Consider the following 14,431-nt stretch of genomic DNA (forward strand, 5'->3'; position numbering starts at 1 on the left):
GAGTCTTCCAGGTGCTAATTTCAATCCAGGCTCCACCAGCTCCAAGACAGAGCAGCTGTTGAGGGATGTCCGCATCACTGAGACCTACTTCAAGAGTGGCCCAGATGTCCTGATTTTTTGTCCCCTCAACCGGCAAAACCAACAACAATGAGCACCCAGGATGCACAAGCCCAACTGACCAAACCACTCTACACCCGAACACCCCAGCCCAATTCTCTGAGAACTGACTGTGCTTCACTGCTCCCAGGGCCCTCACGAACAGAGACCCCCATTGGGAGCTCCCAGACTTGTCCCAAAGTCCCCCTGTGCAGCCTGTTTCTAGGTGACCCCCACCCCTCCTTCGATGTAGTGCGCAAAGCTACCAGCCCGACCATTACCTCTGCACCTGGACGCTCCAGGGCAGGCAAAGACTAACTGCTGGTGGTTCTTTGGACGTTGGCCTTCTACCACCTTAAGTCCTGAAGGGGATCCCCGCAAACCTATTGAAAGTAACTGTATGCTGAATATACTTTTTTTCCACATAGAAAAGCAATGCCATGTAAAGACTCATTTAAGTGAACATTGTATTTACCCTTAAAAATCAATTTTTCAAAAATGACTTATTTGATCCCGAAGTTCTTGGTGTTGAAATTTATATAACAATACATGTTATTTTTACAAATTGGTCTCGGATTTATTCTTCAGTGCGTGTCATTTATTGCCTGTGTCAATACAACAAATGCTTAGCACTACCCTCTGATGAGCTTAAACTGCTCGCCGACACTATCACAAAAGAGAGCATTTGGGTTTGTTACTTGTGCCTCTGTAAACCAACACAGGTTGCCTGGACTCTCTGCACAGTGTACCTTGGTTGACGTGCCAGCCCACAGAAGAGGAAAATAAGCATCAAGGAAGATCCAATAGGTTGCTAAAAACTTTCCTCTGCCCTGAATGAGCCTAATGTTCAACCTCTGGCCCTCAGGAAGAACAAGAAAGTGATAGTGTTCAGAAAGACCTCCACTGATATCACTAGGAAAGAATAATATCACCCTCCCAACTCAGTCTAGCCCCACCAAAAACAGGTTTGCTCTGTACAAAACATATGCATACATAAATATGAATACATAATAGTTCTGTGTACCAAAAATGGCCCCCGCTACATTCTCAAAAGAAGCTTGATGTTGCCATATTTTTACAGTCAGCTAGGCAACATTCAAATGTAACGAAAACAGAAGCAGCTATCTCAGGGTGCAGTGTCACACACTCTAAAATGCTGTAGAAGTCTAGATTCTTCTTTAGTAGGGCAACTAAAGAGTGACTAAAGCGTGTTTATGTCCTTTGTTGTCAAGCGCATGTATCAATGAACCTGGATGATGCCAACTGCAGCTTTGTTTATACAACTTTGACAATATAGGTATAGTCCTAAGAAAGTATACGTTGCTGGAGCACCCATGGGAGCCACACAGATTTCTTATCAATGGAGAACTATTTGTGCATGTTGCAACCAGGCTCATAACATTAGGAAACAAGTATCTAGTTAATGCTGTGGGGTAGCACTAATCAGATGTATGGAAATACAGTGGCAAAATTCATGTAGGAACCATTTCCACCTTTGGTTTCTAGCATCATTTCATTGGAAGCTTTTTAAGTCAAATCCATCTATTTCCATCTATGCCTAGTTATGAACATTTAATCAGTGTTCAATATTCTCTAATAGTGTTCTGCTGCTGAAATTCAGATTCTCATGTTATTGGCAATGTTGTTTCTAACCATACAGGAGAAAACATGCAACATTGAAGGACTCTGCTATGGAGATGGAGATCCAAATCCCAGTAGCCCTTGCTTACGTTGCAGACCTGACATATCAAAGTTAACATGGTCAATCTCTCAGAGTAAGTGAGGCTTTGTATAATTTTTCATTGTATTTTGGAACTTGGTGTGAGAGAAATTTGCGTAATTTGCATTTGGGGAATTACATAAATATTTTGGTAAAAATACGCAGATTTACACAAAATTATGTGAAATACAAAACTGGCATCAGCAGTATTTTTAAGTGTGAAATGCGTTTTCACACCCCTTTTTGATGCACGGCAGCCGCTCATGCTGTGGTTGTTGATGTTGTTCTCATGTGATCATGCTACATTTTTGCTATGGACATTTTTTAATTATGCAACATAACCTAATAGTCCAATTTCAGGAACTTTGCATAACTAGCATAATCCAAGATTACATGGCCGAAGTGCAAATTTGGCCTGGGGCTATTAAGATGATTTGAGCAATACAATTTTAGAAATGACCAGGAGACCATTAGCATGTCCATTTTGTTCTGATAATAACTAAATAGGTTCTAGTGGCGATATGAATACCTACTGTTATGCTTTCTATTTGAAACTGAAATATTGTCAGCTGCATTGCTTCAAAGTTCGTTATAAATCCCATTTACACCCTATTAAACGATTCCCAGGAAATCTGAATATATTATCCTTTTTCAATATTCATGATATATTTTTCTGTGTCCTGTATTTATGTTTTGTAAAACACCTGCTCACAGAAAAGTATTACTTATTTCAGGCAATGCAGGTCCTGTCTTTCAAAAAATGCAGCACAAGCTCCAGACATTTTATGGGGAAAACTTTGTGTACCAGTTCATGGCGTCTGATCCCGAAGGTTCTGCCATCTTGTTCAACTTGGATAAAGGACCTGATGGCGCCAGCCTATCGCCTGCTGGACTTCTCATTTGGAAAGCAAAGTCGAAGGAGACACAAACATTTGAATTTTCTATAAGAGATGACTGCAATGCTGAGACTAGAGTATCAGTAGAGGTAATGGAAGTTAAATGTAGTAATTAAAAATCCAGGCCAACCATCTTAGAATAATGTTTTTTTAAACGTGTTCTAAGATGTACAATCTTGTGTCCATGTTTATTTGCATGCAAGGGTGGATATATTGTAATTTTGTTTTTAAAACATTAAAAAAATAATTTCCAAATTTTCACTAATGCTTGCATATGCATGCTCATGCCTGGCAGTCACATTGTATTTTTTTTTCTAATATTTGATTGCATATTACGCACACGTCAAATCGATCAAAGCATCATTACATCATTTTTGGCAGATAAATTATACAAACATTATCACATTCAATTCCCCAATTGAAAAGACACATAGAGGGATTAAAACACGAGAAACGAAAAAGGGAGAGGGAGGAAAAAAAGAATCTGTGAAGGCGCGAAAAAGTGCAACAATGATATGCAAAAAATGCTTTAACTCAGTTGAGTTCATGTAATAGCAGGGAGGTATAGCACATAATACTACATTCAATGAAGCTGCAACCAAATCCTCTCCACCTTTTTTTTTTTTTTACTGCTCTGAGCCCTCGTGCCTTGTCGACTGCGATTTCGCATTCATAAATCTGTCGGATCATGGCCCAGAGTTCCAATACTCTGAGTGGTGCTGGGTCTACCCAAACTTTAGCAATACATAAACCTGCATTTACAATGATTGAGAGTAGAGACCTGGATTGGAGTCCACTTCGGGATTTCAAGTCGATTAGCATGTCTTTACAATTTAAGCAGAATTCCAGCTCGAACTGTGTAGATATTAACTGAAATAGACTATCCCAGAACTCTTTTAGCCCCGGATACTCAACAAACATATATTAGCTGCAAACAGATGACACTTGGGACAATATGACTGTGATGAGTTACTGAATTATGCCCACTTAGAAATGCACTCAGGTGTATGATAAATATAAACTGTCTTAAATTGCTGTAGTTTTAGGCTAACAGAGGTTAGTGACCGAGCTATTGTTTCTAAAGCCTCTTGTATTTCAGTAAGTTACTATAGTTGCTAACCGCTGACTCCGCCTTAATGCTATTTGTGCGCTGTCATACACGACATAAGACATATAATCCTGATATATTGTACTTATGTTGCACTGGTCTGACTCCTAAAGTTTAACACAGAGACACAAGTATTGTAGAAATCTCTTGCTCCTTATTGTACTCATATTTATGAAGAAGATAGTCCCTAACCTGAAGATATATATTTTTTTAAAACCACTGTGGATGCCCAAAGTGAAGTAAAAGCCCTAAGCCTCTGCGTATCATATAAATAGGCCAAAATTATGTACACCTATATTCCCTCAAGCTTGCCCCACACTATCGTGGAATATGTTAGGGAGTGATGGATTTGGCCACAGTGGAGAGAGAGAATGAACATTTGGTAGTGAAAACTTTATGCAGATTTCCCGCCAAACCCGAACCCCATCCCATGTCACCTTATCACCATACTTCATTAATCTTTTAACATTTTCATGAAGGTGGGAGCTATTTTGGAAAATTAAGAAATAAATGATTGACAAGGATGTTGGAGAAATGCAGGGGATTGAGCAGCCCTCTGGCAGTGTGCTGCTGTTTGGCCCTCGTATAAAATATTTTTTCATTGTCTTGGGGCAGGACAGAGGAGAAGGGGAACAAAGAATGAGACGTGAAGTGAGTGGCCTTTTAACTATGCAAATCTGCATTGCCCTTGCAATAGCAACCTATAGAAACAGTAACAGAAAAAACACAATGGAGCTGGGAATGGACGTGGTAGGAGAACAGTGGATAAGTGGGAAGCAGCCAGAAGAGAGCAGATGGGAGAGAGAGCAAGTGATGTAGCTGTGCACTTCCCAGGAGAACTACAATACACATTATGTCACCAATAGAACGATTCAATCAAAATGATAGTACAGAAGCTATGATACATTCACAGGAAAATTCAATAATATAGAGGAAAGCCATCGAAACTGAAGTTTACAAGACAACCATCCGATCATGAGCAAAGTGCTGGCCTAAAGCCTCTCTCTCCATTGGATGCGAGTCAGGAAGTCTTCGGAAACAACCAGGTGAAGCAGTATGCCAGCTACACCTGCAAATGTCAAATAGGCTTAGAGAGGAAGTAGTGGTGGGACATGAGCAGGAATAGGCAAAAACTGAAAAAGCAAAGATCAACACACAAATGAACAGCAGATGTCCAATTTTGATGTAGTGCAGTGGACTTAAATGTCAAGTCCAATGGTCTCCTGCAAGAGAGTTTGTATTTGTTCTTACATTACTATAAACACCTCCAGAGTAGTTCCCCTCTAAATCCATGCGATGCATATTTATAGTTAAGTTTGAGCCTTAGAATGATTTCAAAAGTGAAACGTCTCTAATTTCAGCTTGATGTGTTTGGCATACAATATAAGTTAAGTGTGTGGCATAAGAGTGTTTTCTATTAACAAAAGAAACAATATAATAATATAGAAGTTGCACATGACATACATTTGCAAGAAGATTCAGAGTCTCAGTTATTTTAAAAATAATTTGTGTGTGTGTGATCTAAAAACAGGGATAAAACCATGGGCCTAATTTAAAAATTTCCAGATGAAAATTTTGTTTGCCTTTGTGAGAGATCAGGCACTCCTTGTAAGGTGGTGGAGAAGCATTCACCCCATTTAACGTTCTCTGGCAAAGGACAGGAGGTTTATCAGTCAATGTTACACAATATCCTATTGAATAAGCCATTTTGAGTTGGTGACATAATGTGTATTGTAGTTCTCCTGGGAAGTGCACAGCTACATCACTTGCTCTCTCTCCCATCTGCTCTCTTCTGGCTGCTTCCCACTTATCCACTGTTCTCCTACCACGTCCATTCCCAGCTCCATTGTGTTTTTTCTGAGTTACCACATTATCAGTTTCCCTAACACAGAGTGACATTTTCCAAGCATGCTTTGAACACTACCTACCTTGTTGTTAAAGACTGCTTACCCTTTCCTTGGCAGGTGTTGTGCCAGAGCAGACACTCAAATTGGGTTTTCAGATTGCCAGGTTTATTGGCAGAGTTAAGTTCATGCTTGGCGGAGTAGATTGTACAGTTTGAGGAACTTTTATTTGCCGAGCTCATCAGTCAATTGTTATGCTGCTTTGGCCTAAGCTTAACAGGTAATGTTTACAGGATAGCAAAAAATAGAAAATTTACTATGTCTTAATTAGTGCTAGACTCCATTGAATTTATGCTTCAAAAATATCGAACAAGAACTTTTGGTATAAAATTAAAGCACTAAAGAATTATCATTTGTTACCATATTGAGTACTACATTGGATAGGGATGTATTCTTGTGTCTTCCAGGTCAGTGTTAAGAGCTGCAACTGCTTGAACAGTGGATCTTGTGTAACAAACATTAACTTCCCTCCCGGTAGAGGAGAATACCTATGTTCATGTTTGCCGGGGTATGAGGGTGAACATTGTCAAGCGAACATTGATGACTGCAAGTCCAGCCCTTGTGGCCTTAGCAGGTGCATCGATGAAATAAATAACTACAGCTGTGAATGTATTCAAGGGCTCAAAGGTAAGTCAAGATGTTCTTGTGTCGTGAATGCAGTTCACTTGCAAATGACCATATTAACATTAACAAAAAAGGATAAATATTCCATTCATGAATATTGAAACCGGTTCATGTAATTCTCATACACCTGACTAATTAATTATTATGGCAAGGAAAGCAATACTTAATTTTCTCCTCTTTTTAAACATTCACTTACAAATCTGCAATGCCATTAACATGGGATGGCACAGTGTATTTAGAGAGTTTTCTGTCAGATGTTCTAGGAGTATCCGCCTTTGAATTGCTAATGTGTCCTCTATCTAAAAACCTAATTTATGATGCAGAAAAGAGGCTATAGATTCCACTTTAAAAAAGCATGCTATCATTAAGCATTGGCCTTCTCTATATTTGTAGAAACGGCCTGGCTGCATTGCCAGTATGAATTCACTATTGAAATGAATCAGTGTGTAAGGGGATGCAAAGGTAATTGGCCCCATGTGCTTAGTCATAGAGTCCCATGCTAAGATGTGTATTAGTGGATCTTTAGTCCTTATGCAGCCAAATTACATTTCCGTCCCATAGGGGATAAAGTAAAAATTAACAGGGGCACAAGGCAGGGTTGCCCATGCTCCCCGCTATTGTTTGCGATATATTTAGACCCACTAATCAGGAGACTGGAGTCAAATAGGAATATCTCCCCAATTGTCACACTTAGGGGGGAGTGTAAGATCTTGGCCTATGCCGATGACGTGGCGGTCATAACATCATCACCCACAGAGGCTATAAGATACGTGGAACAGGAGGCAAAGGAATTTGGGAAGGTTTCCGGGTATTCTTTGAACACCGGAAAAACACAAATTATAAAAAATAGTAAGGCTTTATGCCAGGATCCACGGGTGGAGCGGACGGGAACCTATTTGGGAATAATTATAACTTCAGAATTAGATAAGATAGTAGAACTAAATATCGATCCTATCGTACGGAAAGTTGGGGGAGAACTAGATAGACTAAATAATCTCCATCTTACCTTGGTTGGAAGAGTGAACATTATAAAAATGTTAATCATGCCGAAATTCTTGTATCTCTTCCGAACAATTCCCTTATGGTTTGATAACGCGTGGTTCAAAAGGATTGAAAATATGATTAACAAATTTATTTGGTCCAAAGGTAAAACTAGGAGAGCGGCGAGATTCCTGGCACTCCCACGGGAAAGAGGAGGATGGGCGTTACCAGACTTTAAGTTGTATTACTGGGCCGCTGCCTTGCAGTATATGGTAGGATTATTAGGTGGAGCTGAAGTAGAAGGAGAAGATCACTTAGGGTCATTAGCGATATATGGCATATTGATGGGTGAAGAAACTAAAAATATTTTTTTGAAAAATTTTGACACGGCATATTTTAAAAGAACACGCTTTAAGACTATACTGGGTGCATATAATATATGGAAGGCTTTTATGAAAAAGTTTGGTTTGGGGAAGTTCAATAGGTATACGAGGGTATACGAGAATATGTTATTTCCGGGAGATATATTCTCTGATTCAGTTTTTACAGAATGGTATCGGAAAGGGATAATAAAACTAGGGGATGTAATGGGGACACAAGGGGTGAAACAATTTGCATTAATACAGAAAAAATTCAATTTGTCGACAAATCACTTCTTCAAATATTTACAAGTAAGAAGCTTTTTACAAAACAAAAGAGGGGGAACAAGAGGATTTGAAAAAAATAACATATTAGAGATAATAGAGACTGGAGTAGATTGCACAATTAAAAGATTCTATGCCGAGCTAAATGAACAAAGACTAGACGACATGGCTAAATGGGGGGAAACCTGGTCAACTAAGTTGGGCATAGATCAAGAATGTTTTAATATATCATTAGAATTAGGGATGAATATTCTATGCTCTGCGTCATTACAAGCACAGCATTACAAGACTATGTATTGGCTATATTACACCCCGGCTAAACTAGCACAATGGGGAGCGACAACTGGTATAAACTGCCCCAGATGCACGAGTGCAGATGCAGATGCCATCCATATGTTTGCAACATGTCCGAGTTTAGTTACAGTACTTAAAGAGATAGAAATGTTTCTACAAAGGGCACTAAAACTACCTGCTAATTTAACACCTGCGATTATTCTGTTAGGTGTAGATGGAAATAATGATGTTGAGACAGGGAACTATTTTATTTTTGTTGCCATGGCAGTGTACAGACTGTGTGTTGCCACTGCATGGTTAGATCAAATGGCGCCATCATTCCAACAATGGTTAGCTAGGTTGTTGAGTATATATAATTTAGAAAAAGCGATCTACTCCAGAAGAGGGAAAAGCTCGAGGAAATTAGGCTTGGAAATATGGGAGACAATAACGAAATGGAAGGAAGAAGTATGATCTGTATAGGAAATGTATATGTATATAATTTGTATATAATTTGTATAAATGTGTATATAATGTGTAAATAAGGTATAATAACGTATAATGTATATAGAATGTTTAATTGATATCAATACGTATGTATAAGGAGAGTGATCCCATTCCAATAAGGAGTGATGTATTATTTTGGTATTAAGAAGAAGTTATTTTTTTATTTTTGTTTACTTCAGATGAAACATACGGTGTAAATCTCATATGATTAGGCATTATTGTTTTTCTTTATTATTTGCTCCATGCCCACTCTGTGCTCCAGAGGGTGGAAAAATTTAAAAAATTCTGTGAATAAAAAGATTTAAAAAAAAAAAAAAAAAAAAAGAAACCGGTTCATGTAATTCTCATACACCTGACTAATTAATTATTATGGCAAGGAAAGCAATACTTAATTTTCTCCTCTTTTTAAACATTCACTTACAAATCTGCAATGCCATTAACATGGGATGGCACAGTGTATTTAGAGAGTTTTCTGTCAGATGTTCTAGGAGTATCCGCCTTTGAATTGCTAATGTGTCCTCTATCTAAAAACCTAATTTATGATGCAGAAAAGAGGCTATAGATTCCACTTTAAAAAAGCATGCTATCATTAAGCATTGGCCTTCTCTATATTTGTAGAAACGGCCTGGCTGCATTGCCAGTATGAATTCACTATTGAAATGAATCAGTGTGTAAGGGGATGCAAAGGTAATTGGCCCCATGTGCTTAGTCATAGAGTCCCATGCTAAGATGTGTATTAGTGGATCTTTAGTCCTTATGCAGCCAAATTACATTTCCGTCCCATAGGGATCTGACAACAGTGGCATGGGCCATCAATACTCCAGGTTTCTTTGTTTTTGGTTGTGACCATTCCACTGCAGTGCAGAGTTGCACCCCCACATAGCACATACGGAAATCAGGTGCGACTAGTCCCCTCTTCAGACTGGGCTGCTGCAACAGCCTTAGAGGTAATCTTTTTTGGCAGCTGTTCCATTTGATCATATGGTCATGGAGATTGTTAGCTGCAGCAGCTCCTTAAAACAACAACCATATTATGTACTATTTCAGGGAGAGCCTGGAAAAGGTATGACAGTTTTAGCAAACTATTCTCTGCACCACTGACATGTTGGAACAGTCTTTGGTAGTCCACCCTTGCCAACAGTCTGGCAATCTTGAGCTGGATCTTATTAGTTTTCAGTCTTGGCTCGTGCAACGTTTTGAGGAACTAGCTCCCATTCCTGCTAGAACCAAAACAGTCCAACGGACTTCAGCTCCTTGGTTCACGGCCGAACTTCGTGAAATCAGGAAGGACTGTAAGAAAGCCGAGCGATTATGGCGTAAAAACTACGAAATTCCTCTGAAAAGAAGTTTTAAAAATCTTACAAAAAATTACCACAAAGCCATCATAAAGGAGAAGAAGTCTTTCTTTGCCAAAAGAATTGACTCTGCCAACAACATCAGTAAGGAAATCTTTACTATTGTTAGGGAATTCACTTCACCTCTTGCCCTTTGCCCTAAATTCTCTCCTTCTGAGTCTTGGGTTAACCAGCTGGCTAGCTTCTTCTTCAATAAAATTCTTACTATTCAGGCGTCTTTTCCTCCGATCGCTCCTGTCTTAGACCTTGGCTCTCCTATCTCTGTGACGACTGCCCCACAAGTAGACAATATCCTCGCTGTTTTTCCGCCATTATCCCCCCAGACCTCGCTCATTCTTTTACAAAAACTGAAATCTGGCTCTCCCTCCGACCCATGCCCAGCAAAAATTCTGTCCAAAATGGCCCACGTCCTCAATCCTCTGATCAATCCTCTTCTTAATGCTTCCTTTACATCAGGTGTGGTTCCTGGGGCCTGGAAAATGGCTCATGTCATCCCTCTTTTAAAGAAAGCTAATCTGAATCCCTTGGTGCACTCCAATTATAGGCCAATATCTTTGCTCCCTGCATTAGCCAAGCTTGCAGAAAAACATGTACATTCCATCTTGTCTAATTTTTTAGAAGAGCATAATATTCTGCACCAGACACAGTCAGGCTTTCGGTCTAACCTTAGCACAGAAACAGCTTTGCTAGAGGTTACCGAATCTATAAAGGAAGTGACGGATCAAGGCGGGAAGGCAATGCTGGTATTACTCGATCTCTCAGCGGCCTTTGACACCGTCCCTCATAACCGGCTCCTATTAAGACTCCAGGAGATCGGGATTAGAGGGACGGTGTTCAATTGGTTTAAGTCCTTCCTGTCTGAGCGCCAACAACTGGTCTGGTCGCCACCTCATGCAGCAGTGGTTCCTTCACTTGAAGTGGGAGTGCCACAGGGATCAGTATTGAGCCCCACCCTCTTTAATATTTATCTTTCCCCTCTGGCTGCACTGGTGGAGTCTTATGGCGCCCGTATTGTATCGTATGCTGACGATACGCAGCTACTGTTCACCTGTGATAAACATTCTGATTTTGCAGGTGATTCCATCAAAAGCTGCCTGGAGGCGGTCTTCGCCTGGTTTCAGGAGAATCAGCTTAAATGCAATTCAGACAAGTCTGAAATTATTTTTTTTGGCTGTTCTCCTGCCTCTCAATGGAAATCCTGGTGGCCGGCAGACATGCACCCTCCTTCGTCACCTACTGAGGTTGCTAAGAACCTGGGCGTGAAAATTGACAAGGGTCTCACTTTTAAACCTCAGATCCTCACTTTAGTTGGCCAATGTTTTGGGCTACTACGCACGCTTAGGAAATTCCTTCCTCTACTGTCGCATTGCCACAGGAGAATCACTGTGCAAGCAATGATCGGATCTAGGCTTGACTACGCCAACGTACTATACTTAGGACTTCCAGAGTACCTCTTGGCTCGCCTTCAGACTGTACAGAATTCTGCCGCGAGGGCCATTTTTGGTCTGAGTCGTAGAGCTCATACTTCATCCCTGCTCAATTCACTCCATTGGCTCCCGGTTAGGAAACGGATCATCTTCAAGACCTTGACCATGACTTTTAAATCTTTGCATGGCATCGGTGCAGTCTACTTAAGGAAACATGTCCAGTTTTATCAGCCTTCTAGATCACTACGCTCGGCCACACAATCTCTGGCTGTTGTTCCAGCAATAAAGCGTGCTCGCATTGGAGGTCGGTCATACAGGGCGTGCGCTCCGCAGCTCTGGAACAAACTCCCACTTTCTCTGAGGAAGGCAGACAATCTCCTAACTTTCAGAAAGGATCTCAAGACGTGGCTTTTCGGTCTCTAGGACGTCATGTTGTGTTCAGACCTCACTACTGATCGGTAAAAGCGCCGGGACACTCTGATCGAGTAGCCGTGCGCTATACAAACCTACGTTTAACATAACATAACATAACATAACATAAACAATAGTGCCCATATATTTGTTTTTCTTGATGACTTCCAACTGAGAGGGTAGTTTATCTTATAAAGATTCACTAAAAGTGGTGTTATTTTAATGCTCAAGTATTTATTATGAGATGTTGATCTTTCTCTAAGTTCCAATTCTACCTCCAGGACAAGGGACTTATTAAGGACTTGTGACTTGTCCATATTCGTTTTATAGCCACCTCTCCTTCTAAATCTTGCATGTGTCTAATGACTTTGAACAAAGAAAAAGGATGGGACTGCCTAAAGATATGGATGTCTTCGGCAGCGCAGAAGGCTGTTCTATTCCCTTATAGACAGTGCATTTACCATCTAGATATGGAACAGTGACTGTGCCAAGTCAGCTGCTCTATGGTGTGGGCTAATATTAGCTGTGACAATGGGAACTCCTTTTGTGTCCCCCGTGTAATCAAAAGGGCCTTCGATTCATCAAGATCCTTGAGTTAGGTAAGCAATAGTTTACCCTCGCAATGGAAATATTGCTGGGTCTGCATCATAGACATTGAATTGACGGGAATTTTGTTAGCATTCCTCCAGTCTACTCAGTGAATATCTGGCTGGGGCTGTCTTCATGCTTATTATTTCTACTAGGTGCATTGTAGCCAGCCTACCCACTATAAAGCAATACTAATCAACATGAATCAGCTGTGGCCAGATCTCAAGTCTGGTGACCAAGATCTTGGCAAACAGTTTGACATCCGCGTTTGGGTATGGCTATGCAAGTACACCACAGATGTGAATATTAGCCAAGCTTTGGGATCACAGAGATTTTGGCTTACTTCACAGAAGGAGCAACATCCCTTGCATCCGTGAAATGGTCAAACAACCTAGGCACACTAGGGGCATCTCGTACAATAAATGTCTTGTAAACAAGAAGTCCCTGTAAACTCATACGGCCCCTGGTATTGTGGTGTTTGAACACTTTGATTGCCCATTGACCCCTGCTTTACATACAGGGCTGTCTAACTCTTCTCCTTAATGTGGTGTGAGAGAAAGTAGTTATGATGCCACGGTGTAGTGGGCTTGTTTAGTAGATGAGTGTCCATCTGCAGAATATAGGAAGATGTAGTATTTCTCAAATTCCTGTTATGAGTGCAGGAGTGTTCACCTCTCCCAACAAGTTATTTTATTTCGTGTAATCCTGCACTCTTGTCCCTCCATAGGCATGCTAAGGCCATATCCACTTTTTCTTTATTTTGAAGTGGAAGTCGTACTTTGGTGGAAAGCTCTCGGTGCTAATCTAAGAGCTTAAAGAAAATGTATGTTCTCAACAAATCTCCTAAATACTAGGCTGAACAAAAAAACCTTAATTGTTAGATTAACATGGCTCATAACAATTAGTTCTCTACAGTATAAACATAATTGAATAGTATTATTCTATCTTGATGCCCAATGCTTGTTTAATATCCCACCAGCCTTACCCCCCTCCTTCTCTCCCACTAACTTGTCATCATGCGATTATTTACAGGCACTCAATCAGTACCCAAAGCAGGGAGTATGTCATCAAAACTAATTCATATTTATTTATTTATTTATTTTCAGAGTTTTATATAGCGCGAACAAGATCTTCGCAGATATCAGAGCGCTTTACATAGACGGGTACATGAGGGAACAAAATCAAATAGGTAAATCAATAGTTCACACAGTACAGAAGGGTACATGAGGGAACAAAGTCAAATAAGTAAATCAGTAGATCATACAGTACAAATAATACAAACGTGTGTCTGCAAAGCCAATCATGTGAATCATAAGACAACTCGTACAAATAAGTAAAGAGGTCAAGCAAGTAATACAGATCATTGCAGGGTGTTGATAGGGTTCGAGATAGTAGTTCAAGTGTATTTAGCCATGAGGATAGCTTTTACTTCTTTTTTGAAGAGTGTAGTGGAGGAGATAAGCCTGGTTTCGGGAGGGAGTGAGTTCCAAATCCTAGGCGCCATTCCTGAGAAAGAGAGCTTGTATGTTTTTTCCTTCCGGAATCTTCGGGGTTTCAGCAGAAGATTGTTTGCGCCTCTCGTGTTTCTGATTCCCCCGGAGATTGTCAATTTCTGAGCAAGGTAGCCGGGTGAGTTTAGGTGTACCGCCTTGTGTGTCATGCAGGCGATTTTCAGATGTATTCTGGCTTCAAACGGCAACCAATTCAGGGATTTCAAGTCAGGGGTAATGTGGGAGTGCTTTTTTGACCCAGTGATGAGTCTCGCTGCAGCATTTAGAGACGCTTTTAGTGGTGCGGTTGTAGTTAGTGGGAGTCCGCAGAGGGCGGTACTGCCGTATTCAATTTGTGGGATGACTAGTGCTTGCACCGCAGTTTGGAAGTCTTTGGCTGGGAGGTA

The 14,431-nt window shown here is 40.4% G+C and overlaps 1 protein-coding gene across 1 annotated transcript in view; it reads left to right on the plus strand.

The window, feature by feature from the left end:
* The window catches only part of VWDE (von Willebrand factor D and EGF domains), a 395,553-nt gene that overhangs the window by 285,700 nt on the left and 95,422 nt on the right, over window positions 1-14,431 (plus strand). Inside the window, exons 16-18 of the mRNA XM_086941980.1 lie at window positions 1,757-1,871; window positions 2,551-2,801; window positions 6,132-6,351. Of these exons, the coding sequence (XP_086798106.1) occupies window positions 1,757-1,871; window positions 2,551-2,801; window positions 6,132-6,351 (586 nt within the window). The remainder of the gene's footprint in view (window positions 1-1,756; window positions 1,872-2,550; window positions 2,802-6,131; window positions 6,352-14,431) is intronic.

Source organism: Lissotriton vulgaris, chromosome 10, assembly GCF_964263255.1.
Source record: "Lissotriton vulgaris chromosome 10, aLisVul1.2, whole genome shotgun sequence".
NCBI lineage: Eukaryota > Metazoa > Chordata > Amphibia > Caudata > Salamandridae > Lissotriton > Lissotriton vulgaris.